Source organism: Odocoileus virginianus, unplaced genomic scaffold (genome assembly GCF_023699985.2).
Source record: "Odocoileus virginianus isolate 20LAN1187 ecotype Illinois unplaced genomic scaffold, Ovbor_1.2 Unplaced_Contig_7, whole genome shotgun sequence".
In the NCBI taxonomy this organism is placed as follows: Eukaryota; Metazoa; Chordata; class Mammalia; order Artiodactyla; family Cervidae; genus Odocoileus; species Odocoileus virginianus.
Genome location: NW_027224324.1, coordinates 1811820 through 1839374, shown reverse-complemented (window position 1 = coordinate 1839374; position 27555 = coordinate 1811820). Strand labels below are relative to the sequence as shown.

The following is a 27555-nucleotide window of genomic DNA, read 5'->3' as shown; positions in this document are numbered from 1 at the left end:
GCAGGCTACAGTCCATGAGGTCACAAAGAATCAGACACGACTGAAGTGACTTAGCACAATCTTTAGACATCTGTTATGTAACTGTATAATTTAACTGCAATAAAATTTGGATACATCTGTTTTCCATTTTAATTGGTTTGAGAAGACAGAGTTATGCTTTTTGTTAGTAATTATGCAAATACACCGGAGAAGGCAATGGCACCCCACTCCAGTACTCTTGCCTGGAAAATCCCATGGGCAGAGGAGCCTGGTGGGCTGCCGTCCATGGGGTCGCTAAGAGTCGGACACGACTGAGCGACTTCCCTTTCACTTTTCACTTTCATGCATTGGAGAAGGAAATGGCAACCCACTCCAGTGTTCTTGCCTGGAGAATCCCAGGGACGGGGAGCCTGGTGGGCTGCCGTCTATGGGGTCGCACAGAGTCAGACACGACTGAAGTGACTTAGCAGCAGCAGCATGCAAATACACAGGAAGGAAAACAGATTTAACTGCAAATTCATGTATTTTTGAACTTCTCTAAATACATATGTACACAGCAAAGCCATCACCATCACATTAGGATTTTATCTTTCATAATCTAGTCCACCTAAAAATGAAGTAGGCTCACAATTTCTCATCTTAAAGAAATGATTTGTGTTTATAGTTTCAAATTTACTATTTTCTTTAGGTTGAATCCATTTAAGAAAGTATATACACCTCTTCAACTCTGTTTATTGGTTCTCTGAGGTGAATAATCATGAAATTAGCATCTAGATAAACTGGCTAAAGACCTAAGCCCCTATAAAAACAATGGGAGCAATGTTAAAATTTTATAATTGCAGAAACTTTTCCCCCAGGGAACACATTTAAATCAACACACAATATCACCGCATCACAAATGGAGCTGCTGAAATCATGAAATCATTTCTGAAAGTCCAACAGCAATATGCTGAACAGAGTTTTGAGGCATCACCCATAATTCATCAGCCAAATCTCATTTCCAGGAAACTGGAAGTTGTGATAGGCTGTAAATTCTGGCTCCTTGGACTCGATCAGGATCTCAGGCTGTCTCAGCTTCGTCCTCCATTCCTGCCAAGGGGAGCCATGCCTGGGCACCCGTAGTGAAGGCGGGGTGTGCAGCGGTGGAGACAGGAGCCCCAGCAAGCAGGGGGACGAGGGCCTTCCGCCAAGCTCTCCCCGGCCCGTGTGCCCCTCTGCCGGTGTGTGCATCTACTGACTGGCTTTCTTTTCTGAGGGGAGACCTGTGAAAACCAACGGGAAAATGCTTCAGATTGAAAATTAAAGGTTCACTTCTCTTATTCTGGCTTAGGGCTAACATAAACTTTGAGGCTGGCAAGAAAAGAAATGCTTTATTCATGAGCCCCCACAAGTTTACACTGAGAAATCAAGAGGTGGCAAACGGAGGGTTATTATTTTCAGCATTGACATATGCTTACTATTTCCCGAAATCACTTGTGGCCTCGTTCTAATCATGCCTGACGAGGTACTACTTCTTGTTCTTGCTGGCATTTTGGTGGCTCTGGCATTTGCTTATGAAAGTGAGTTATACATGCTACTATTAGGTTCAGCACTCAACCCACAAAGAGATAATTGCCAAATATAGTGCTTTAAAACTATGATACTGGGTGCATTATTGCCAAAGCCATAGAAGAGATGTGGTAAGATGTGAATGAGTATCATGAAAACCAATGTGAAAAATTTGGAATTTTAGTAGAAGCAGGAAAAAATGCCACAAACGAGTGCCATAGGGAAGACAAAATCAAAGAAGTTTACTCATGGCAACAGAATTATTGCCATGAATGCCAATATGAATGCCAGGAAATGAAGTTTTCCTGATTGATGATAACGATTTAGTATGTTAAATGTTTTATATTTGCTGCCCTGCATTTGGCAATTTCAAATATATGCTAAACTAACATTTTAGTAACAGGAAGATAAGAAGTTACTTTTTCATGTTTAAGAAATATTATTCTGAGAACTGTGGTCACTACATAAAAAAAAAAAATCCACTGGAAACCACAAATCTTATAGAAGAAAACATAGGCAGAACTTCTTTGACATAAATCATAGCAATATTTTTTGGATCTGTCTCTAGGCAAAGGAACAAAAGCAAAAATAAACAAAGACTTAATTAAACTGAAAAGCTTTTGCACAGCAAAGAAAACCATCAACAAAATGAAAAGACAAGCTACTGAGTGGGAGGAAAATACTTGCAAATGATTTTAATAACACGGGGCTAAAGCTAACAACTATAAATAGCTCATATAACTCAACATTAACAGAAAACAATTGAAAATGGACACAAGACCTGAATAGACTTTTTCCCAAAGAAGACAGACGTTTGACCAATAGGCACATGAAAAGATACTCACATCATTAATCATCAAAGAAATGAAAGTCAAAACCACAGTGAGAAATCAGCTCACACCTGCCCAAATGACTGTCATCAAAGAGATCACAGATAACCAATGTTGGCAAGGAAGTGGGGAAATGGTAAACCTTGGACACTGTTGGTGGGGATGCTGGTTGGTATAGCTGCTGTGGAAAACAGCATAGAAGTTCCTCAAAAAACTAAAAATAGAACTAAATATGATCCAGCAATTCTACTCCTGGGTACATAGCCAAAGAAAACAAAAGCTCTGATTCAAAGCCATATATCAATCCCAAAGTTCATTGCTTATAAAGGTCAATGTTTGTCTAGGAATATATTTACCACTTGTATTTTCATATGTTCCTGTACATATAAATGTACTTTTGCATTCTATTTAGTATTCTTGTAGCAAAATCACTTAGTTTACTGATAGGTTTGGACCTTTAGAGTATTAAAGGTGAAGCGGCATTTTTCCTACAATTCTTTTCTAACACTCTAGAAACAGGCATAACATTATCTGCCTCTAAATTTCAATCAATTCTTCTTTATTCACTAAGAAAATAAAATATTTTATAAAAGAAAAATATTGCTTTGTCTATTGGTATTGAAAATTGTACAATGCATAGTCTCTAAGTTTCTGCTGTTTCTTAATTTCTTGAATAGTTTTTACTGTTTACACTGGTTCTGTTAGCTCTTCATACAACTGGGAACTGTAAAAAGTCCAACTAATCCAAGCCATTTACCAGTGTAAAATCACCTGTAATGTTTAAATATAAAGACAGTTACAAAAAGACACAAACTGAGAAATAATAGATTCTGACTTTCAGGACAGACAATTAGAATTTATTTAAATACAATAAGTGCAAAGTGTGATACTACTACATTTTACTTAATATGGCTTTAGCGGTTACAATGTGGGGGCGTGTCTGTGTCCCAGCCAGTCACCAGCCACGGGGGGTTCGACAAGTCATGTGATCTCTCTGCTCCTCAGTCTGCACATTCACAAAACAGGACTACGGCAGTCCTCATTTCACACAGTTGCTGTAAGGTTTCGATGAGATAATGAACACAAAGCACCTACAGTAGTTTCTGGCATATAGTCAGTGTTATAGAGCGAACTGTGCCCTCTTCAAAGGATGTGTTTAAGTCCTTGGCCTGTAGACATGTCCTTATTTGGGAATAGGGGCTTTGCAGATTAACATAAGGCTATACTGGATTAGCCTAATCCAACATGACTGGTGTCCTTATATATATATATAATAAAAGGGGAAAATTTAGATACAGACACAAAGGGAAGACAGCCACATGAAGATAGAGACAGATTCAGGTTATGCTGCCCCAACCAGGGAACATCTTGGACGACTAAAAGCTGAAAGCGGCAAGGAAGGACCACCCCCCACTTCCCTGCAGGCTCTGAAGGGAGCTTGACCCTGGCAACACCTAGATTTTGGACTTCTAGTTCTGAGAATAAATTATGTGAGAGCATAAGTTTTTGATGCGATAAGACACCTAGTTTGTGTATTTTGTTATGGTTGCCCTAGGAAACAAATTCAGCCATTATTCTATTAATTACTTATTACTTGACATTGGTAAAGGCCAGTTAGAATGGTTGGGCTTTGATCTGTATTGTAAAGAAATAATGATGTTTGCTTACAACACAATCTTGCATGCTTACATTCATGCGGTTCCAAATATGTAAGAACTGAACTCCAGTTTATTAGACAAAGTTTAACTCTACACCATATGAGAATTTTGGAAGGTACAGAAGTGATTGGCATACAATACAGTCAAAAACCATAGCCTTATAACATTTCAGAAAGGAGTCAACAATGTGTTTTCAAGGTTATACTAACTCTACTGCGCCATAATCGTTTTGGAAACATGGAAATCATTTCACATACTATTCTGATAATGGATAAAATGAGATTGAAATATTCTTTGTAAAATCACACGTTTAAACAGAAACTGTAACCCATTAACATCTGTGGACTTCAAAGTAGAAAAATGCCATTACTTAATGCTATGTAGAGAGAAAGCCAGGAAACTCACGAAGATTTGAAAACCTTTATTTAAATCTTTAGCTCTAAAAGATTTGCTTTCCAGTGAGTCCCCAAAGCATTCTAAAATAACCACGGCTGTACCTGAGAGCAAGACTGGGGGTCAACTGAGCCGACGACTCTCCCAGGTGTACTAAATACCTGCTGACCCGATGCTCGGCCAGGGAGCCCATCCCCGTGCCTCCTCCCCTCTTCAGAGGGCCCAGCCCTGGCCCTCCTCCAGCCAGACTCCCCTTCACTATGTGAGCCTGCCTCCCTTTAGAACAAGCCCCCGCACCCGCAAGCAGATCCACAGATTCTCTGCCAGGCAACCCTGGGTCTGCTTCCAGGCCCCACGTGGTCCTCTTCTGTTGTTGGGTGGTGAGGGGTATATGGATGAAGTTGGGATATGCCCGCTAGGTTGTTCTCAAATTCACACTCCAGACCCCTCCTGGGGGAAGGTGAGAGGGCTCGGGTGGGGGCACTGCCCAGGTCTTTCCATGCGTGTTCTGGCACAGAGCTGATTGAAGTCTGAGGGTCCTAAAGTTGACATTGGCCTTCCAGCTTCATTTATCAATAGGAAGATCAACTATACTTTGGGATTCCCTGGTGGCTCAGAGGGTAGAGTCTGCCTGTAATGTGGGAGACCTGGGTTCCATCCCTGGGTCAGGAAGATCCCCTGGAGGAGGGCATGACAACCCACTTTAGTATTCTAATTTTTTTTTTTCCCCATTTATTTTTATTAGTTGGAGGCTAATTACTTTACAACATTGCAGTGGTTTTTGTCATACATTGAAATGAATTAGCCATGGATTTACATGTATTCCCCATCCCGGTCCCCCCTCCCACCTCCCTCTCCACCCCATCCCTCTGGGTCTTCCCAGTGCACCAGGCCCGAGCACTTGTCTCATGCATCCAACCTGGGCTGGTGATCTGTTTCACCCTAGATATACATGTTTCGATGCTGTTCTCTTGAAACATCCCACCCTCACCTTCTCCCACAGAGTCCACAAGTCTGTTCTATACATCTGAGTCTCTGGAGCCCATTATACAGAGCGAAGTAAGCCAGAAAGATAAAGACCATTACAGTATACTAACACATATATATGGAATTTAGAAAGATGGTAACGATAACCCTATATCCACTTCAGTATTCTAGCCTGGAGAATCCCATGGACGGAGGAGCCTGGCCAACTACAGTCCACAGGTCACAAAGAGTCGGACACGACTGAGCGACTTCACTTTCACTTTCTTTTGCACCCACTATACCTTTGAAAAATCAGAAGGCTATTGCTCTAAGTGTAAAAATCAGAGTCACTATTTCAGGTTAAATTATAATAAGAGGAATCACAAAGGAAGATGCTAAGATAAAAATATCCTACATATATTGGGGTCGGAAAAATAGATTTGTCATGAGTTGTAGGAAATTAATAAAAACCGAGAACTAGGACAATCTATAAAGCACATGTACTAATTAACATTAATTTAAATATCCATATTTTTAAAAGGATCTTTTTTATTTAAAAATAAAATATTTAAAGTATTTATTATATGAGTAAAACTTAGAGCAATTTTCAGAAATAGTTTCTGTTTATAGATTATCAAAATCAGAGTCTCATTTTTCTACTCAATTTTCTTTCCACTGCTTGAATTTTGATATTTATGGCCCCAAACACAGGCCATATTGACTAGCACTATATTCTTGAATAGTGGAGAATAAATATATCAGTCATGTAATGAGACAATGGAAATATCTTTATAATAAAAAGATTTTTAAACCTATATTTTAAAAACAATACCACAAAATTATTTTTAAGAATTCTGAGCAATTGTGTTGGATCTACAAAGCAAAAGGAGCTTTCCAATTAAATGAAACAAAAACTAACAAGAATCCCTACTGAAATTAATTAATGGTACATGCAATGTCTGTGACAGCGTGATTTCAGAGCTTCTGCCAAGACTCATGACCTGGCTTGACCTTGGAAATAGCATCAGCTTTGGAACTAGAAGAGGAGCAGGTAGATTTTTAAGTAAGGAGTTTCTCTCTATGATGGTGCTCTAGTCATGATCAGTCCCTTCCCCTGCTATGGCCAAGCCACAGTTGTGTTGTGCAGAGCTGTGTTGGTATGGAGGTCAGGTTTCAAATGGTAATATCCCTTCAGTTTCCACCAGGACTGCTCATGACACATTTATTACACACTTATTCTTACGTGGGCTTCCCTGGTGGCTCAGTCTGCCTACAATGTGAGAGACCCGGGTTCGATCCCTGGGTTGGGAAGATCCCCTGGAGGAGGGCATGGCAACCCACCCCAGTATTCTTGCCTGGAGAATCCCATGGACAGAGGAGCCTGGTGGGCTACAGTCCGTGGGGTTGCAAAGAGTCGGACACAACTGAGCGACTAAGCACATTCTTACATAGTTAGTACTATATCTTTTACCTGTGACAATCTAAGTGTCAAATGAGAAGCACAGATAATACATGCTATGACTTCCTAGGAAGAGGAGATTATTGAGGGTTAGGTACTAGTCCCATAACTATCCAAGATAAGACCCCAACTGTCATTTTTATATATATCATTTTAGAAAATTTTTAATATAGTGAGAGAGGTAGGTTTTCAAGGGCACTATAGGATGTGATTCAAAGCACAGGTTTTGAAGTCTTAATATACCTGAAATCTAATTCCAGGGCTAAATCTTCCTAATCAGTTTCCTCATCTGTAAAATGGTCACTTTATAGCATTGCTGTGAAGATTAAAACAATGTTTTAAAAGTACTCAGGTTGCTACATAATAAAGGCTAATTTTTTATTGTAATTTTGCATCTGTAGACCATGTCACACAACATGCTTTACATCACAAAGCTCTATATTTTTTAACAAATAGACAAAAATCAGTAGGTCTCACACACGGACTATAAAACTATATATTTGCTTATTATTTAGTTTCTGAAGGTCATCATAATTCATTCCTGTTTTATATAGTTATTAGGTTCTATGATATTGGTCCAAGATGAATACAATAGTGATGTATAAATGGCTTTATGATATTATTGAATTTTCTACTGTATAATTTGCTGTCTAGTGATTAAACGCCAACTCAAGAGAAAATATCTTTAATATTCATTCCAGATCAATATAATATAAAATGGGAAATTATAATTGGGTGGCAACTCAGCTATTGTATAATAATGGATTTCAAAAACATAGAGATTATGCAACAACCATTATGGTTAATAGCATGCCTTTCAATTAAAAGCTCTCCATTAAGACTTGAACCCAAGACCTTTATTAAAGCCAATGGTTCTATTAGTAGTAGAAAAGAAAAAAGAAAGTACTACAGTCTTTTGATAAATATATAGATATTTTATTATAGAGTTCTCACTTTTTATCTTTCTTCTCCATAATGCTACTGCTAGTTGTGGCCTTTGCCACTCCCACTGCTTCTGTGTACTGCTGTCAAGGTTGTGTACTGCACAACTGTAGGAAGCTCCACTTTTGTAGACTACCATGAAAAGCCCCTGGACTTGTGACGTTCCCAACAGGAGAAACTACATATGGTATCCCTGGCCCCCTACTTCCACTCCATACTGGACTCCTTGTACTAGAAACTAGAATTCTGTGACTTCAGATATGAACTAAAGGAGAAAACATTTCAAGCATGGCCTAAAACTGGAATATGGCTCATTTTCAGCTTTTCTAGATAGATTCCAATATCTGGACACTAACAACTTAAAGAGCTACAGGTGTGTGTCACGTGGGATTTTTTAAGCATGTAGCAGACATGCTGACTTCTGCTTGCATGTGATGGGAACAGAAGTGGGATTATGATTATAGCCCAGTTTATGCAGCCCACTTCTGGGTGGCCTCACGAGAGCAGAGAATCAACCAACAGAATGTCTAGCAGGTTCTGAAAAGAAAGAGGAGCGTGATAAACCAGAGAAAAATAAGACAAAAGAGTATTCTTATTTGTGAGCACTTTGCAAGTGACTTTTTACTGTTGTCCAGCACACTTAAGAGTGGGTGTTGTGGGCAACTCTGGCCTAAACTTGGAGTCTGACATTTAATCATTAGGGAACATGGCCCTGAGCTTTTGGTTTCCTCTGTCTGCCAGTGACACTTGAAACGTCTGTCTAGCAACCTCAACATGAAAGAGTGATGTGTGTCTGAACTTTGGAGCAGAATCACGGAACTTTGCTGTTGTGGTTATAACAGAGCCCTGCTGGAATCTCTAACCCCAGATGGAATACTGACTCTGAGACAGAATAGGAACAGAAGTCAGGACTGAGAGCCCTGCATTTCTGCACTCGAGCATTTTCTTTTTCTAAAGGAGTTTGATTTAACTCCAGGCGCATCACATTAGAGTTGTGTATGCAACACAACATTATAGGGGCTCCTCCCCAAGTCCAAGTGAATGCATGTAGAGTAAACATCCCCCCAAAGATCCTATTAAAATGTAAACATGAAAGAATGCTCAATCCAGCTGTGGTCTTACCATTTGCCTTGTGCTGCACATCTGGCGGAAACTGGTCAGGAGCATACCACTGGTAGTCTGGCTGTGTGGAACAATAAAACATTATTATAGCAATATGGGCTGCAAACCAAACACAGCGGCACATTAAAGATATAGCTATCCTATGTGGCTTTATTACCCAGGCAACACAAAAGTAGTTGCTACCCAAACCTGTTGTCCTCTTATCTCCCTGATCACTGTTACCATCTCCCTACCCACCCCCCTCCTAAATCCACTTAGTGTTCAGTCAGAATTTGGGATTTTGACTTTTTTTTTGGAAACAGATGTGTTTTGAATATGTGCAGAAGTATAAACACATTTGTAAAAACTTACTATAGCCCATAAATAAAACAAAAGAATTTATCATCAACAAATGCTCTTTTTTAAAACCCTCGCACAGGAGGTAACAGGAAGACTCAAGACAAAAATGTACAAGTTGAATGTCTTCCAGTGGTCCAAGGAGGAAATCTCAGCCAGGAGGACATGGCTTCAAGAGGCTCAGGATGCTAAAGCAGGGAAAAAACTTTCCTTTTGTACTGTTCCTCTGCAGAAACTGTCCTAAGTTGCTTAGATAGTTTAGACTAGAGAGGCAGTGAGAAGACAGGGCACACTGGGATTCTTCTCTTGGGATTTCTCCTAGATGTACGCCAATTAAGAACAGCTAGATATTGAACCTCAGGAAAACCGTCAAATGAATTGTGTTGAAATAAATATAAACTATGGGCTTCCCAGGTGGATCAAGTAGTAAAGAATCTGCTTGCCAATGCAGGAGATGCAGGAGATGTGGGTTTGATCCCTGGGTTGGGAAGATCCCCTGGAGGAGGAAATGGCAACCCACTCCAGTGTTCTTGCTGGGAAAATTACATGGACAGAGAAGCCTGGTGTCTATAGCCCACGGGGTTTCAAAGGGTCGGACATGACTGAGCGCAGACAAACAAAATATAAACTATAGACCTGAATTTCAAAATATAGGTCCAAGGCCAGAATATCTGTATTTACCCACTTAGAACAGAGTGGTCTCAGCTTTACCCACCCAGGAGGCTGGTCTGTTTTCCTGCTCCTCTACCTCTCTCCCCAAGACATAGTGAATATAAAGCTTTTGTTCTATTATTCAATTACCACCTGAAAATAACTCAGGAACATTTTTTTCTAACAACCAGCCAATAGGGAGCATTTTACAGGGCTGCCAGACCACTAAAAGTAGCCTAAAATTTCAATTCCTGACAAGACGCTAAGAAATACTGGATCTGGGGCAGCCTGACTCCTCTTTACCTTCACTCAGACACCTAGGCTCTTGGCTCCTTTTGGTACATGAAAAACTAAAAGAGGATATGAGATCATCTCTGTTTTTCATCTCCTCATTTATTTTTAGATGTCTCAAATAACACTGGATAAGTGACGTGAGCCTCAGTTTTATATTCTAGGACAGCTGCCAAAAGAAGGTGAATATATCATAATTTTACAAACACTACTGCATGGACTTTAATTCAGGCTTAGAAATAAGCATGAAACATGAAATATTTCTTTTAAAATGAACTCTAGGAGTTTCTGTAATTTTTATCCTTATACTGACATTTTGTCTAACTGAATACTGCTTGAAAATATAGCCATTACATGACTTGGAGTCTGGTTTCAAATACAGACCTTTATCTGGTGACAATTTTATGTGATCTGGACTGCCTTATTGCTTATAATTGGTAGAAAAAACTCAAGTTGGTGAATTTCTGCCTTCTTGAAGATTTGAAGTAAACAGTCATTTTTACTTCCAGGCAAATTTGAAAGACTCATTGGTTTTCTAGTTAACTTACAAGAGCAATTCCCCCCAACTCCCTAACCTGTAGACAACTAAACTCCTTAGTAAATTTTTATCTCTTTATGTTTCCCAAAATATTAATTTCCTTCTATATTCGGAAAAAAAAATTTTAGAATGATAGCTGTGTTTGGAGATCCCCAGAAGTGTTTCTAATGAAAAAAAAAGTAAGTAAACAGGTAAAGAAAAAAAATGGAGGGGGGAGAGCAGACAGAATCAGCAATCAACAGCAACACAAAAAGAACCAAATTCTCGTCTGTGCACTGTGTCACACCAGGGTCAAATAAGAGGTGCTCATTAAATTCTGACATCCTGCTGCCACCCAAAGAGTAATTATCTCCTCTCTTGGAAAAGGGCTTTTGAGTCACATTCAAATACAAAAGTGTGAGAAGATTCAGGCAACTCTGCACTCCTTGACTGTTCTCCTAGGAAAATCCCAGTTAAAGTTTCAGGTTCTTTGCATAATCAGAAATATGGTTAATAATAACTAAGGGAAAAGAGACTGTCTGAGCCAATCCAAAATGAAGAAAAACGCATGACTTATTTCCTGCATAATGATTCTATGTAGGCAAAGTAGAGAATAGAGACAAATTTCCAGACCATGGGGGAGGGTGGGTGGAATACCGCCATTGAGAAGGAAAGGGAGGGTGTTTTGGGTCTGACTTATTCAGGTTGACTGTTCAAATCAATTCCACTCACAAATAATTGCCTCACTGTTCACTTCATTTTGCCTGGGTAGACACAGCCATAGAAAGCAACTTAAGTGGGTCACTTTTTCTTGAATCCTTTAAGAATACCCTTTCAATTGGAAAATGTCAAAGACTATTTTGCATAGATGTAACCATATTCACAGTGGTTGAATATAAGTTTACAACTGAAAAAGGCATCTCCCAGACTGTTTTGTTATGTTCATTTTGCTTTTCTTTATACACAGAAATGTCTTCTTTGGTAGAGTCAGGTGTGTCATTAAAAATGACCCATATCAAATGGTATGTTTGTTCATGGAATTTTAGCTCAATTTGATACCTTTCAGTGAATGTATTCATATCTATATGTCCTGTAGATGCAGGGTTCCAAAGATACTTAGAGTGTACATTGACCACTGTAACTGTGCAAATCAAAGGCTAAGATAAATAAGGCTCTTTATGTAGAAAATAACATGTGCCAGTATTCCAGAGACAGACATCATTTCTACCAAAAGAGAGTATTAGCTCTTATTAGAGACATAAGCACTTAATTGCTAGAATGAAAGCTCCTACTTACTGGGTGCTTCTGTGGGACCTGCACAGCCCCAGGGTCCATCAGTAGGTATGGATCCCTCAGGTGGAAATTCCAGCCGCAGTTACAGGTTGGGAAATACATCTGAGGAGAAGAGTGCTGTTAGTTCACCGAAAGCAGATGCCCCCTGGGGAGTCACACTGACCCTTGCTTTATACAACCCTGAGGTTTGGTTGAAATCTTAAGGTTTAGCCTAAATCTGGCATAATCCAAATTCAAGATAGGAGGTCTGTCAATGCAGATACAGAGATAGATGAAGCCACAGGCCAATTATTCAAAGTGAAACTATAGTTATCTTTCCATGTTGAAGATACTAAAAATACTTGAAAATGTATATAGAGTTAACTTCATGTTTCTGAGTTATCTTCACAGAATCCTCACTTAAGAAGAACCAATATTTAAGTCACAAAATAAATTTTCTTAAACTGCAGCCAGAGACTCCAATGGCATAACTAATGTCAGGAGAGGAAATTAGGAATTAAGAGAAATAATATTCATTCCTAAGTCTACTAGAGAATCAATGGAATGGAATGCTCTAATGCCCAAGAAGATATTCTTTCTCAAAAGAAGGCAGAAGAAGTTTTTCATGTAGTTTTCCACTGTTGGTGTAAGCAACTGTATGAACTATCAAGGAAATATATTTCTCAGGTATTTGTAGTCTATGAAGAAACTTCTATCTGCATGAACCCACACTAAGGTGTGTGCTCCTGTTGAAACATATTCTGTAAAGCATGTGCTTTTCTTGAGTGTTAGGGTCGAGAGGCCTTGGTGCCTAAGTACTATCTCTCCACTGACATTTCAGCTGATAATGAAAAGCTTGAGTTGTCCTAGGCCCTCTGTCGCAGAACAAGAATTTGCCTTTAATTGGGACCCAATTAATTGGGACCCCTTTAATTGGGGAATAAATGTGAGTAAAACTCAGACTCAGCATTTCTAACATGACAAGAAAGTTGTGAGTAAGGATCAACATACCTGTTTTACTTGCCTCTCTAGTTTTTCTTTCTCCATCTGACAAGCTTTTATCTGTGGACAAGATGAAAGCATTTGTGTATCAGAAAGAGCAGATGTCTTAAAGCAACTCCTGGCCCAGTTGGCAGGGATCTGCTCAGAAATCCAGGGGGTGAAGCCCTGATAACAATAATGCCAATAAAAATAGTTGAGTTTTGGATTTTCCAGGCATAAATTGGTTCTATCGTGAAATATCCAAATGAAGTTTGCGAAGTTGGATATTTTAAAATTGTTATTCCCAATTATTGGGACCACTGCAATTCTGTTTTAGGTTGATGTATTTAGCTCTAGGTGTGGATGCAGATAGAGACATAGATGTGGGTATAGAAATAGCTTCTACTGCTTATTAAATGTAATTGTACAGTCAACTGTATAGTCAAAAGCTTCCACAATAAATTTTAGAAGTTGCATACACACTTAATACATGCCAGACACTGATCTAAGTGCTTTACACTTAAAAACTCACATTCAAGCCTCCAGTACCCCTAAATGACACTTAAAATTATTACTCCTATTTTACAGAAGAGGTCATGAGGTGTGAGATGCTGAGTAACTTGTTCAAAGTCACACTGTTATACTTCATCTGGCAGAGTCACCTCCCCTGAGTTCTCCCAACATCTGACACATCTAAGGAAAGCTGGTTTTTCTTGCACTCCTTAGTCATGCTGTTGTCATCCCTGAAGTGAAAGTGTTAGCCACTCAGTTATGTCCGATTGTTTGCGAGTTCACCGACTAAAGCCCACCAGGCTCCTCTACCCCTGGACATTTCCAGGCAAGAATATTGGAACGGATAGCCATTCTCTTCTTGAGAGGATCTTCCCAACCCTGGGACTGAACCCAGGTCTCCTGCACTGCAGGTGGATACTTTACCATCTGAGCCCCATGATACCTTTCCAAGTCCCACCTATGGCATTATTCTCTCCTTTCAGTTCAGTTCAGTTCAGTCTCTCAAGTCATGTCTAACTCTTTGTGATCCCATGGACTGCAGCACCCCAGGCCTCCCTGTCCATCACCAACTCCTGGAGTTTACTCAAACTCATGTCCATTGAGTCAGTGATGCCATCCAACCATCTCATCCTCTACATTCCCCTTCTCCCTGCCCATCACCAACACCTGGAGTCTACTCAGACTCATGTCCATTGAGTCAGTGATGCCATCCAACCACCTCATCCTCTGTCATCCCCTTCTCCTCCTGCCCTCAATCTTTCCCAGCATCAGGGTCTTTTCAAATGAGTCAGTTCTTTGCATCAGGTGGCCAAAGTATTGGAGTTTCAGCTTCAGCATCAGTCCTTCCAATGAACACCCAGGACTGATCTCCTTTAGGATGGACTGGTTGGATCTCCTTGCAGTCCAAGGGACTCTCAAGAGTTTTCTCCAACACCACAGTTCAAAAGCATCAATTCTTCTGTGCTCAGCTTTCTTTATAGTCCAACTCTCACATCTATACATGACTACTGGAAAAACCATAGCTTTGACTAGATGGACTTTGTTGGCAAAGTAATGTCTCTGCTTTTTAATATGCTATCTAGGTTGGTCATAGCTTTTCTTCTGAGGAGCAAACATCTTTTAATTTCATGGCTTCAGTCACCATCTGCAGTGATTTTGGACCCCCAAAATAAACTCTGTCACTGTTTCCATTGTTTCCCCATCTATTTGCCATGAAGTGATGGGACTGGATGCTATGATCTTAGTTTTCTGAATGTTGAGTTTAAATCCAAATTTTTCACTCTCCTCTTTCACTTTCATCAAGAGACTCTTTAGTTCTTCTTTGCTTTCTGCCATAAGGGTGGTGTCATCTGCATATCTGAGGTTATTGATATTTCTCCCGGCAATCTTGATTCCAGCTTGTGCTTCTTCCAGCCCAGCGTTTCTCATGATGTACTCTGCATATAAGTTAAATCAGTAGGGTGACAATATACAGCCTTGACATACTCCTTTCCAATTTGGAAACCAGTCTGTTGTTCCATGTCCAGTTCTAACTGTTGCTTCTTGACCTGCATACAGATTTCTTAGGAGGCAGGTAAGGTGGCCTGGTATTCCCATCTTTTTAAGAATTTTCCACAGTTGTTGTGATCCACACAGTCAAAGGCTTTGGCATAGTCAATAAAGCAAAATAGATGTTTTTCTGGAACTCTCTTGCTTTTTCTATGATCCAATGGATGTTGGCAATTTGATCTCTGGTTCCTCTGCCTTTTCTAAATCCAGCTTGAACATCTGGAAGTTCTTGGTTCATGTACTGTTGAAGCCTGGCTTGGAGAATTTTGAGTATTACTTTGCTAGCGTGTGAGATGAGTGCAGTTGTGTGGTAGTTTAAACATTCTTTGGCACTGTCTTTCTTTGGGATTGGAATGAAAACTGACCTTTGCCAGTCCTATGGCCATTGCTGAGTTTTCCAAATTTTCTGGCATATTGAGTGCAGCACTTTCACAGCATCATCTTTTAGGATTTGAAGTAGCTCAACTGGAATTCCATCACCTCTGCTAGCTTTGTTCATAGTGATGGTTCCTAAGGCCCACTTGACTTTGCATTCCAGGATGTCTGCTTCTAGGTAAGTGATCATACCATCGTGATTATCTGGGTTGTGAAGATCTTTTTTGTATAGTTCTTCTGTATATTCTTGCCGCTTAATATCTTCTGCTTCTGTTAGGTCCATACCACTTCTGTCCTTTATTGAGCCCATCTTTGTATGAAATATTCCCTTGGTATCTCTAATTTTCTTGAAGAGATCTCTAGTCTTTCCCATTCTATTGTTTTCCTCTATTTCTTTGCATTGATCACTGAGGAAGGCTTTCTTATCTCTCCTTGCTATTCTTTGGAACTCTGCATTCAAATGGGTATATCTTTCCTTTTCTCCTTTGCCTTTCACTTCTCTTTTCTCAGCTATTTGTAAGGCCTCCTCAGACAACCATTTTGCCTTTTTGCATTTCTTTTTCTTGGGGATGGTCTTGATCCCTGCCTCCTGTACAATGTCATGAACCTCTGTCCATAGTTCTTCAGGCACTCTGTCTATCAGATCTAGTCCCTTGAATCTATTTCTCACTTCCACTGTATAATTGTAAGGGATTTGATATAGGTCATGCCTGAATGGTCTAGTGGTTTTCCCTACTTTCTAAATTTAAGTCTGAATTTGGCAATAAGGAGTACACGATCTGAGCCACAGTGAGCTCCCAGTCTTGTTTTTGCTGACTGTATAGAGCTTCTCCATCTTTGGCTGCAAAGAATATAATCAATCTGATTTCAGTATTGACCATCTGGTGATGTCCATATGTAGAGTCTTCTCTTGTGTTGTTGGAAGAGGGTGTTTGCTATGACCAGTGTGTTCTCTTGGCAAAATTCCATTAGTCTTTGCCCTGCTTCCTTCTCTACTCCAAGGCGAAACTTACCTGTTACTTCAGGTACTTCTTGACTTCCTACTTTCTCATTCCAGTCCCCTATAATGAAAGGACATCTTTTTTGGGTGTTAGTTCTAGAAGGTCTTGTATGTCTTCATAGAACCACTCAACTTCAGCTTCTTCAGCATTGCTGGTTGGGGCATAGACTTGGATTACTGTGATATTGAATGGTTTGCCTTGGAAATGAAACAGAGATCATTCTGTCGTTTTTGAGATTGCATCCAAGTACTGCATTTTGGACTCTTTTGTTGACTATGATGGCTACTCCATTTCTTCTAATGTATTCTTGCCCACAGCAGTAGATATAATGAGCATCTGAGTTAAATTCACTCATTCCAGTCCATTTTAGTTTGCTGATTCCTAAAATGTCGATGTTCACTCTTGCCATCTCCTGTTTGACCACTTCCAATTTGCCTTGATTCATGGACCTAACATTCCAGGTTCCTATGCAATATTGCTCTTTACAGCATCGGACTTTACTTCCATCACTTTACTTCCATCACTTTACTTCCATCCACAACTGGGTGGTGTTGTTGCTTTGGCTCCATCTCTTCATTCTTTCTGGAGTTACTTCTCCACTGATCTCCAGTAGCATACTGGGCACCTACCAACCTGGGGAGTTCATCTTTCAGTGTCATATCTTTTTGCCTTTTCATACTGTTCATGGGGTTCTCAAGGCAAGAATACTGAAGTGGTTTGCCATTCCCTTCTCCAGTGGACCATGTTTTGTCAGAACTCTCCACCATGACCCATCCATCTTGGGTGGCCCTACACAGCATGGCTCATAGTTTCACTGAGTTAGACAAGGCTGTGGTCCATGTGATCAGATTGGTTAGTTTTCTGTGACTGTGGTTTTCATTCTGTCTGCCCTCTGATGGAGAAGGATAAGAGGCTTATGGAAGCTTCCTGATGGGAGAGACTGACTGAGGGGGAAACTGGGTCTTGTTCTGATGGGCGGGGCCATGCTCAGTAAATCTTTAATCCACGGCCCTGCCCATCAACAGAAAACTGAATTAAAGATTCTCTCCTTTGGTCCTCCCATATAGGGTCTTACATTTATTACATGGCTTTTTGTACTCCAGTGTGTACTATGTTCAGTCGATTCTCATGATTCAAAGCAGTTATATTCTTCTTATTTATTTATTTATTTTTTAGTTATATTCTATAAAGTAACCATGAACACTGGAAGTAGTAAACACTGAATCATTGCTCCCAGGGAAATGCAGGCTTAGGTTCCTACCAGCCTCTGGTCTTGCCATTTTTGTTAATCAGTCAATATATAATCTTGTTTTATGTGTGTTTCTGTTAAAGATACCTTATTTGTTGTTCAGTCACTCAGTCGTGTCTGACTCTTTGTGACCCCATGGACTGCAGCATGCCAGGCTTCCCTGTCCTTCACCATCTCCTGGAGCTTGCTCAAACTCATGTCCATTGAGTCAGTGATGCCATCCAACCATCTCATCCTCTGTTGTCCCCTTCTCCTCCTGCCTTCAATCTTTCCCAGCATCAGGGTCTTTTCCAATGAGTCAACTCTTCACATCAGGTGGCCAAAGTATTGGAGCTTCAGCTTCAGTGTCAGTCTTTCCAATGAATATTCAGGGTTGATTTCCTTTGGTATTGACTACTGTCAATACTTGCAGTCCAAGGGACTCTCAAGAGTCTTCTCCAGCACCACAGTTCAAAGGCATCAATTCTTCAGCACTCAGCCTTTTTTTTTATTGTCCAGCTCTCACATCTGTACATGACTACTGGAAAAACCATAGCTTTGACTATATGGACCTTTGTAGGCAAAGTAATGTCTCTGCTTTTTAATATGCTGTCTAGGTTTGTCATTGCTTTTCTTCCAAGGAGCAAGGGTCTTTTAATTTCATGGCTGCATGAAATTTGCAGTGAGTTTGGAGGTGAAGAAAATAAAGTCTGTCACTGTTCCCATTGTTTCCCCATCTACTTGCCATGAAATTTAGTATTATAGATCCATAAACAGTAGCACTATATTCATCCCTGAATGAAGCTTATCTGACACATATCTTCTCCATTAGGCAGTTTGCAGCCTTTCTGCACTTAGGAACACTGGGTAGCACTTCAGCACTAGCTTGAGGGCCATTAAAAAATGAAATTGCCAACAAAAAGCTCAGAAATGTGAAAAATGTGGCACTAAATAGACCATGAAAAGAACACTTTTTACAGTATGAGAGCTGAAAGAAGGCAGCAACACCTTTTGGACTTCCACTGGGAATAAATGTGTTAGGAGGCTCAAGTATTTTGCTGCTCTCTGCAAGTTCACAAATGAACTTAAACGTGGTCCAAGAATTGATTTTGGAGTGACAAATACATTTTAGTGAGTAGGTGAATTCACAAAATTGGAACCTGCAAATGATGAGGACGGACTGTCTGAGTTCCCCTTACTATACTGTGGGACTTTTCATAGCATGGATTATTTTTTAGTTCCTTCACAGCATATAGCAGAATGCCTTGCCGAAAGAAAGCATCAAAATTAGATATCATGAGGCACTGCATGTGGCAGGCTAATTATAAAACTAAATGAAACTATCATAAATTCTTCCTTCCAATAAACTATTTATGAAGTACCTGTGAGCCACGACTTGGGCTGGATGTTTTTGAATAGGTTTTGTTTTTTTTTTCACTTAATCCTGAGAATAACCTTGTGAAGTCATAAGGCAAGTATCATATTTTACAGGTGAGTATGGTGGTAAAGAACCTGCCTGCTAATGCAGGAGACTAAAGGGACTCAGATTTGATCCTTGGGTTGGGAAGATTCCCTGGAGGAAAGCATGGCAACCCACTCTCGTATTCTTGCCTCGATCAGACATGGACAGAGGAGCCTGGCGGGCTACAGCCCACAGGGTCACCAAGAATCGGACACAACTGAAGCGACTTAGCACGTATATGGTGAGAGAAGTCAAGCAACTTATTTTATAGACAGAAGTTTTGGAGTTATATGAAACATTTTAGAGATCATATAATTCAATTTTATCATTTTACAGATGGAGAAAAGGAAGTACAGAAAAAAATTCAATATTTACTCAAGGTCCTCACCAACTGTTAAAGCAGGCATGAACATCAGACTTTTTTATCCTTAGATTTCTCCTAAGTATCTTTCACTTTGCCACACTGACTATTTTTTACCAATCATTGCCTTAAATGATAGGAGGAATCACTGTCCTCAGTGATAGGAGGAAATACACTCTGGTATGTAAGCAACTAGGACCAGATTGATTTGACCTAAAAATTCCTTTGGTCAAGTGGTCCGTTTGGACCACAGGTAATATACTACTCAAATAAGTACTCTATTATATTATGGCATTTAATCTGCTGTTAATACATTTAACACAGATTGTTACACCATCTATTACATGTTGTGAATTCTATCATACTTTTACCTGAATAAATGAGAAGAATAAAGGCTTGCAGTATCATTATAAAGAAAATTTTGGTAATTTTAACATATTACTAAGATCCTCCTTTAGTTCATAAGCACAGTTATACAGCACTGTGATTAGACAACACATTCATTTTGTTGATATCAAACAAAAATTACAGATGACACAGAAAATGACTGTGGATTATAGTCTATAACATAACTAGATGATTGTGTGTTTCTAGCTGTACTAGAGTTTCTATAATGGGAAGAACATTGCCAATTTAGGTAAATACTTATCATCAATCTTATTTAATGTAGTAGAATGAATAAAATTAAAATACAGCAGGAAGTAAAATGATCTGTGCAGTGACAAGTTCAAAGAAAGTAAGACAGTTTTGCATGTAAGACATAAAAATTGAGAGCAATTTTCTAAGAACAATCAGAACATTTTTCACCCATTGTTGTAAAAGTAGGTTGCATGAACTACTTTCGGAAAAAGCATTTTTATTATGTTTTTACCATTATTTTATTTCTTCCAATTTCTTAGAAAGGAAACGGTTGTTCCAAATAATTTTCCATGTGAAATTAGGAATTTAAAGTTAATCCTTAAAAAAGATGTCAAAGAAGAAACTGAATTTATTTCACAGTCTACTTTGTATTAGGAAGAAGAGTATGACAAAAAGTTTAAAACCTCCTCTGAGACTAAGAATATTGAGCTTATGGAGCTGTCAAGCATGTCTCACAATGATTTCCTATTTATTGAAACACATTGCATAATTTTGCAAATTAAAAATTTGGTGGTTCCTTTTCTTTTCTTAAGCCTAAATTGTGTTAGCTATATTTCCCTCGTTAACATCAATATTTACCCATTATGGCAACTTCTTGAGTCTACGTTTAATAAATTTATTGCACTTAATTTTAGCATGCTTATAGTTAATATTCTGTTCTAATAAAGTGGCTTACATTATCTGGCTTCCTTGAGAGCGCTCCAGTTACATTAAATCTGGGAACCCACTGAACAAAATTCTTAGTCTCACTAGATATATAAATGACATTCATTATGCATGTTTTTGGAAGATAGGAACATTCCAATGTAGTCCTTCAAAGAAAAATGGTAAGAATTTAGAAACAACTTCAATGTATTGGAGTGTTTCAGCTTTGAATTTAAGTGCTATTTAGTTCCAACTCTCATTCTACCAAGATAAATATTATGAGAAAAAAGATCAAAAGAATTGGATTTTGTAAAAGACTTTGGAATCCAATTTCTTGGATAACTCCTTAATATACTTAAGTTAAAAGGAATCTCCAGTCATTTTCATCTCTTTACAAAATTGTTTACAACTGATTTCATCCCAGATGCTAATCTCTCAAAAAAAAAAAATGGCCATTAACAGAAGTCTAAATGTCTTGATTTTTTAATGAGAAAATAAATATAAAATACATAGGTGCTGGCAAAGCTTATTTGAACTTATACCTGAGAATTCAGCCTGTTCAACTGGGATTGAGAAGTCTGAATAATTTGCTGTAGCTCCTCTTTTTCTTGATTAAGTCTTTCTCGGTCTGATCGCTCCTTTTTGAAGTCTTCTTCATATATTCGCACCTAGGAAATATTAACATGCTGTTACTGCTAGCTTCCTTTTCTCTTAAGCTATTTAAATGAGTTCAGAAGGGATGCTGTCTGGGTTTGTCCAATCTGAGACATGGATGTCCTCTTTTCATGAATATTTCTTTATGGTGGGACTCCATCTTGATACCTGTGACTATAATTTTGTCTTTTAGTTTGCTTAGAATGGCACTTGCTCACCTTTTTTCTCATTGAGCACATATCAGTAATTCATAAGTAAATTCATGGATATTTTGAAAAAACTTCCCCTCACCAATATTTCTAAGGCATATTACATGACTGTGAGGAAACCTTGACCCCCCTGACTCCATCAATGTTCAGTGTCACTGTTTTGGAGCAAATCATTCATCTCTAAAACAAGGCTTTGACATATAAATATTGCTTGAAATTCTTAAGTCAGTTTACTGACAATACCTAAGCAAAGCCACTGAATATTGACATGTCAAAGTATCTAAACAGAAATTATAAGTTGGGCACAAGTTAAAAATGAAAGGCGCATGTATGTGGGAAAACAAGGGATTTTGTTAAAGGACATTCACCAGAGTTGCCCTTTATAAGTAACTCTGGGCGTCTATCATAAAAAAGAGGAACATTTTAGTGGGATGCATATTAAGAGGTACTCCAAATATTGTAGAAAAGTAATCAAAACAACCCTGCCCCAGAACAGATTTAATTATTGTTTGTTTTAATTGGCATAGTGTTTATTGGTGGCTTGGAGACTAGAATGTGGAGTTATGAAAACAAATGAAGCTTAAGGAATGCAGCAAAGGAATTTCTCTAAAACTAGATTTAAATTATAACTTACATGAGAACCTACTAGTTAGATGTTTGTCTATTAACGCTAAATCACATTGCAGCATCTTACCAACAGTGCAACAAATTTTAACTAAAGGATTATCAAGTTTAAGTTAATAATAATAGAACAAAGTATAATAGGCAAGGAAGGAAAAAAAGAAACATTTTATATAGCTCTATATGCAGATATACATATTTAATTTCAAGCCTTTCTTCATCGAAAGCATTGCAAAGGAACTATACGCAGTCAAGCTGACATTTTGTTTTCTGGTGTTGGTGGGTTTTTTTTTGGTTGAGAGTGGCGATCCAAAGGCAGAGATACAGTTTAATCCATGTAGAATTAATAAACAATTACCAGAGGCAACTGAAATGTGAGAAGCCCATTGATTAGAACAGAACACACTTCTAGCAATGTCATCACTTAGGTGGCCAATTCAAGCTCAGTTTCTTTGTGAACTTAAATCCTCTAGAGTTTCACGCAGCACTTGGTGGTGTAATGATTGTAGGTACCCAGTTAGAAATGTGCACAGTTAAAATGTGAATGCAGAAAGCTAGCAAAAGGGCTATACAAAAATGAAGGAGATGAATTCTGGTCTACTCTTAGGGGTTATGAAAAAAAGAATACTTGCCACTGTCTCTATCAAGTACAAACTAAACCATTACTGTAAACACTGAATGTAAGAGCAACTCTCCTGCATGGAATTTACATTATGTGAGAGCAATGAAGATGCCTCAAGTGTCTGAACATAAGCAGTCCTTTTTTCAGAGGAATCCTGGCTTGTGCCAATGATACTTCAGGGGTTGAGAATCTGGCAGAGTTTTAACACTCTGACTATACCCTTATTCTCTCCATGGGCTTATTTTTAAGCTGTATATTTGATCCTGGATGTAATGAAGCACAGTATTCAAATGGAGTTGATAGAAGAAAAAAGTCCAACTTTATGTCAAATGCTCTGGATATTTTAGATTTATAAATAGGTTACATCCTATGAAGTAATAAGAGTAACGTAAATAACAATATCACAGTTGCCCAATTCTTCTATGTATTGCATCAAGATTCCTTGTAATTGGCACTTGCTCAGAGCCAAACAGCCAACAAGTTACTCCCAGGGACATCAGAAAATAATACATTTCCACACTTTGCTCTATGACATCCTGCCCCGCAACCTGCCATTGTTAATATATCACCAACAATGTGTGCCTCGAGGATTGGAATTCCTGTATTTATCAATATCACCTTGAACTGTTCCAGCCCTTTACCTATATTAGTTTTTTACTAGTATTTTTACCTATATTTTTTACTAATATTTTTACCTATATTCATTTTACCTCTCATAGGAAAAGAGATGTGATATGCTCGAGTGGCCCCTTGGCTAAGCCAGTTCCAGCCAGATGAACTAAGTGTAGGCTCCAGTAGTTAGGCAGTGCTATGTCCCCTAGCCCTATGCCACTGATGCATGCATGAGCTTATTAGAGCATCCTTGACTCTTGCTGTGTACTTGGCAACAGTGAGTGAAGCAGGGTGGGTGGGAAGGAGGAAGCCGGAACTCATCAGTAAATTCCTAGGCAGTGCCATCCATATGTGGGAATAGATAAACAGACTTGCCTCTTCTGTGATCAGTGCAGACTATTCCCTTTAAAACTGCCCTCATTGTTTCAAAGCCTGGAAGGTCTGCAGCTACGGAGGAGCAGCCCAGCTGCTACCATTTTCTGAAAAGGTCCAGAGTTTGGGTTAATAGTGTCTTAAAAATAAATTGTGTCTGCATGAAAATCTCTGGAACCAGTGCTAATGGAATTTCACTAAAAGGTTAATTAGCATGCCCTTCTTTTAAGTTGTGTGCTCTTGGGCAAGCCATTCAACCCATCTGAAATTCAATTTTCTTTTTCATAAAGTGTGAGAGTTGGACTAGCTGATCTAAATTTTCCCATAAAGCTTTAAAATTAGGTAATTATAATTAAATACATGCAAACACCTTTGACGCCGTATGAAAAGCAGGACCTCTAGCAATGTCCAAATAGCACAGGAGCAACAGGCCCAAAGTTCTCCACAAGACTGCTCCCCGTCCAGCTTCTCACCTGCTGTTTGAGAACTTCCATTTCTGTTTGCATCTCCTCGCGGCTGCACTCCACTTCAGACTTCCCTGAACAGTCCTCAAGAGATGGAGAGCACTCCATTCTCAAGGCATCCTGCAGAGCCTGTGTTAAAGATAAGCACACTGCTGACCTAAGAGTTGCCACGTACATATTTCTCTGCAATTATCACAATCATTTCAAATGTGATTAAATGCACTCACAACGTAGAATTTCATTTTTAACGCTCACTAACATTATTCTGATTTTCTAGCATATATGCATTTTTTCCAGAATCTCTGTCTTTTCTCCATGATGGTGTTAATGGTATTCAACTCTCATTGTTACTTAAGAAGGTTTTTGATATTACAGACCCTCCCTCCCACCTGGCTAATCATGATTGGAAAACAGATATATATAGTCTTTCTCTAGAGTCTCTGCTTCAGTCAAATACATGCTCCGTCAATAAAGCTCAAATTTTAGGAAGCATCAAAATTACCTGGAGAGGCAGCAAATATGCCCATTCCTGGGCATTGTCCCCACAGATCCTGAATCAGTATACCTGGGGATAAGAACTGAAAATCTGCATTCTTCAAAAGCTACAGCTGATTATCTTGGATGACATTCTGAGTAATATATTTCTGCTATATAACCATGTCCCCCTACAGGAGAGGTGGCAATCCATGCAGATTTGTTACCATTAGATCTGTGGCACTGTTCTGCTCTGCATTCCTTCAGCATACCATGCCCTGGCCTAGCTACAGTTATATTTATTCTCCAATAAAACATCCATTAACCCACCACAGGGTAGAGAGGTGTTGTTTAGTCGCTAAGACGTGTCTGACTCTGTGTGACTCCATGCACTGTAGCCTGCCAAGTTTCTCATCCATGGGATTTCCTGGGCAAGAATCCTGGAGTTGGTTGCCACTGGCTTCTCCAGAGGATCTTCCCGACCCAGGAATCAAACCCATGTCTCCTGCACTGGCCAGGAGGATTCTTCACCACCAAGCCACCGGGGGAGCCCACAGGGGGAGAGTGCTCTGCTTTCCTGAAATTCAGTACAATTTGGTGTTTTCACCATGGGGTGAGGAAGTGGAAGAAATAAGAGACTCTTAGATTTGCCAACCAGATCATCATCCTTACTCATAAATCCATGGTACTTTCACATATGCTACACTTTGTCAGATTATATAAAAGATACTGTCTCTATTCTGAAGACCTTTGCCTTGTGATGAGTTAAATAAAATGGCTGCCAAAAATGGTGACAGAACATACCTCATCTTGCTGTGGTATCAAAGCCCACACACAATATGACTACTTGCTCCTTATCGAATGAGTCCTCTATACAAATAGAAAAAGTTCACTTCCAAAGCTACGAGACTTTACTTCCTCTGTATCTCTTTAGTTGCTTCAGTGATGTTCATTTGATGATTCTACCAGTAACTCACTTCCCTGCATTAGTATGTAATATGGTTGTAAGGTTAGAAAAGCAAAGTAAATTTATGGCGTTAAATGTATATATAGTTAAGACTAGAAACTTCCTAATAGGATGTCATCTAGTCTATGGATACTGTCTAGCCTGATGTAAATATCATTTTTCAGGAGGTTGTAAGAAAAACAAAAACTTTTTTCTTCCTCCAGGAATACTTAAAACACCAGAAGTTATTTAATATTTTATGTTTTGTTAGAATTTATTGCTAATCTATATAGTTCTAGGAATTATCATAATAGCTATATTTAAAAATAAAGTGTTATGTTAGTAGTATCAGAATCTAGGTGGGGTGAGTGAAGTGAGTCAAGGCAATCAAATATGCTGGCTCCATATCCTACAGCTATAAATAGACTTTTTGTGGGTCTTGTAATATTTGAATTTCCTGATCTACCTTTCATGCTACTCAGATTTCTAGAAATTTTGCAAATGAATCATAAATGAAAGGTGAGTTTAGTAGATATTTATTTAATCTTGGGGTTTTCCAACTTCCTTGAACAAACACCTGTAACTTATTCTAGAACAGCAGTTTACCATCAGCACAGATAAGATATACTAAGCACATTGATGGTGAGATGGCAGAACATTACTTCTGCCCATGGGTCACACTGGTTGACTAGACCCAGGTAATTTTTCTCACTTAGATTAAACATCTGGATTCTCTTGTCCAGAACTTTATGAAAATACCCTTAGGTATCTCCTTCAAAGCAAAAAAGTAGAACTGAGTACAAGTAGTTGTGTGAACTTGTGAAAACCATCTGCTAATTGCTAAGCTGACATGCTATGAATTTCTGCTGGGAGACTGGGTCAGCAGGCAGTAAGTGTGAGCAAGCAGGGTGTGCCCCAAACTCCATCCTGTGATGAATGGTATGCACAATTAGATACCCAAATCATCATTTTAAAAATAACTTCTATTTATTACAGTAGTAAAGAGAAAAGAAAAATCTACAGTATAAAACAGAATAATTTCTTACATTTCATTACACACTAAATGAGAAAAAAACCTCTTTGTACTAAATGAAAAAAAAAGAGAAAAAAATCTTTTTATAGCTCATCATTTTTTACCTGTGTTTTACAAATGACAGTTGAAGGTACAGACGTGGGGGGTGAAGTCTCTTCTTGTGTAAAGTGCACTTTTATTTTTTCTTACTACTCATAGGTAAGAGTAAAGTGCTGGGCCTATTAAAGCATAGACGCCAGGATCACAACTGGCTATTGAGTATATTACATCATCAGCAAATTACATTAGTTAGTTAATTCATTCTTCAACAAATATTTAAGAACATGTTATGAATGGTATTGTTTCCTTAATTTCTCTTTCTGTTTTCTCATTGTTAGTGTATAGGAATGCAAGAGATTTCTGTGTGTTAATTTTATATCCTGCAACTTTACTATACTCATTGATTAACTCTAGTAATTTTCTGGTAGAGTCTTTAGGGTTTTCTATGTAGAGGATCATGTCATCTGCAAACAGTGAGAGTTTCACTTCTTTTCCTATCTGGATTCCTTTTATTTCTTTTTCTGCTCTGATTGCTGTGGCCAAAACTTCCAAAACTATGTTGAATAGTAGTGGTGAGAGTGGGCACCTTTGTCTTGTTCCTGATTTTAGGGGAAATACTTCCAATTTTTCACCATTGAGGGTGATGCTTGCTGTGGGTTTGTCATATATAGCTTTTATTCTGTTGAGGTATGTTCCTTCTACTCCTGCTTTCTGGAGAGTTTTTATCATAAATGGGCAATCCCTATCAAGCTACGAATGGTATTCTTAAAAGAACTAGAATATGGAAATACA

General features: G+C 38.8%; 1 protein-coding gene across 1 annotated transcript in view; it reads right to left on the bottom strand.

The window, feature by feature from the left end:
- Window positions 1-308: 308 nt before the first annotated feature.
- The window catches only part of TNIP3 (TNFAIP3 interacting protein 3), a 136602-nt gene continuing 109355 nt past the window's right edge, over window positions 309-27555 (bottom strand). Inside the window, exons 9-14 of the mRNA XM_070463853.1 lie at window positions 24281-24400; window positions 21260-21385; window positions 12976-13026; window positions 11989-12087; window positions 8898-8958; window positions 309-1241 (exon numbers count right to left, since the gene is read on the bottom strand). Of these exons, the coding sequence (XP_070319954.1) occupies window positions 1210-1241; window positions 8898-8958; window positions 11989-12087; window positions 12976-13026; window positions 21260-21385; window positions 24281-24400 (489 nt within the window). The 3' untranslated portion in view covers window positions 309-1209. The remainder of the gene's footprint in view (window positions 1242-8897; window positions 8959-11988; window positions 12088-12975; window positions 13027-21259; window positions 21386-24280; window positions 24401-27555) is intronic.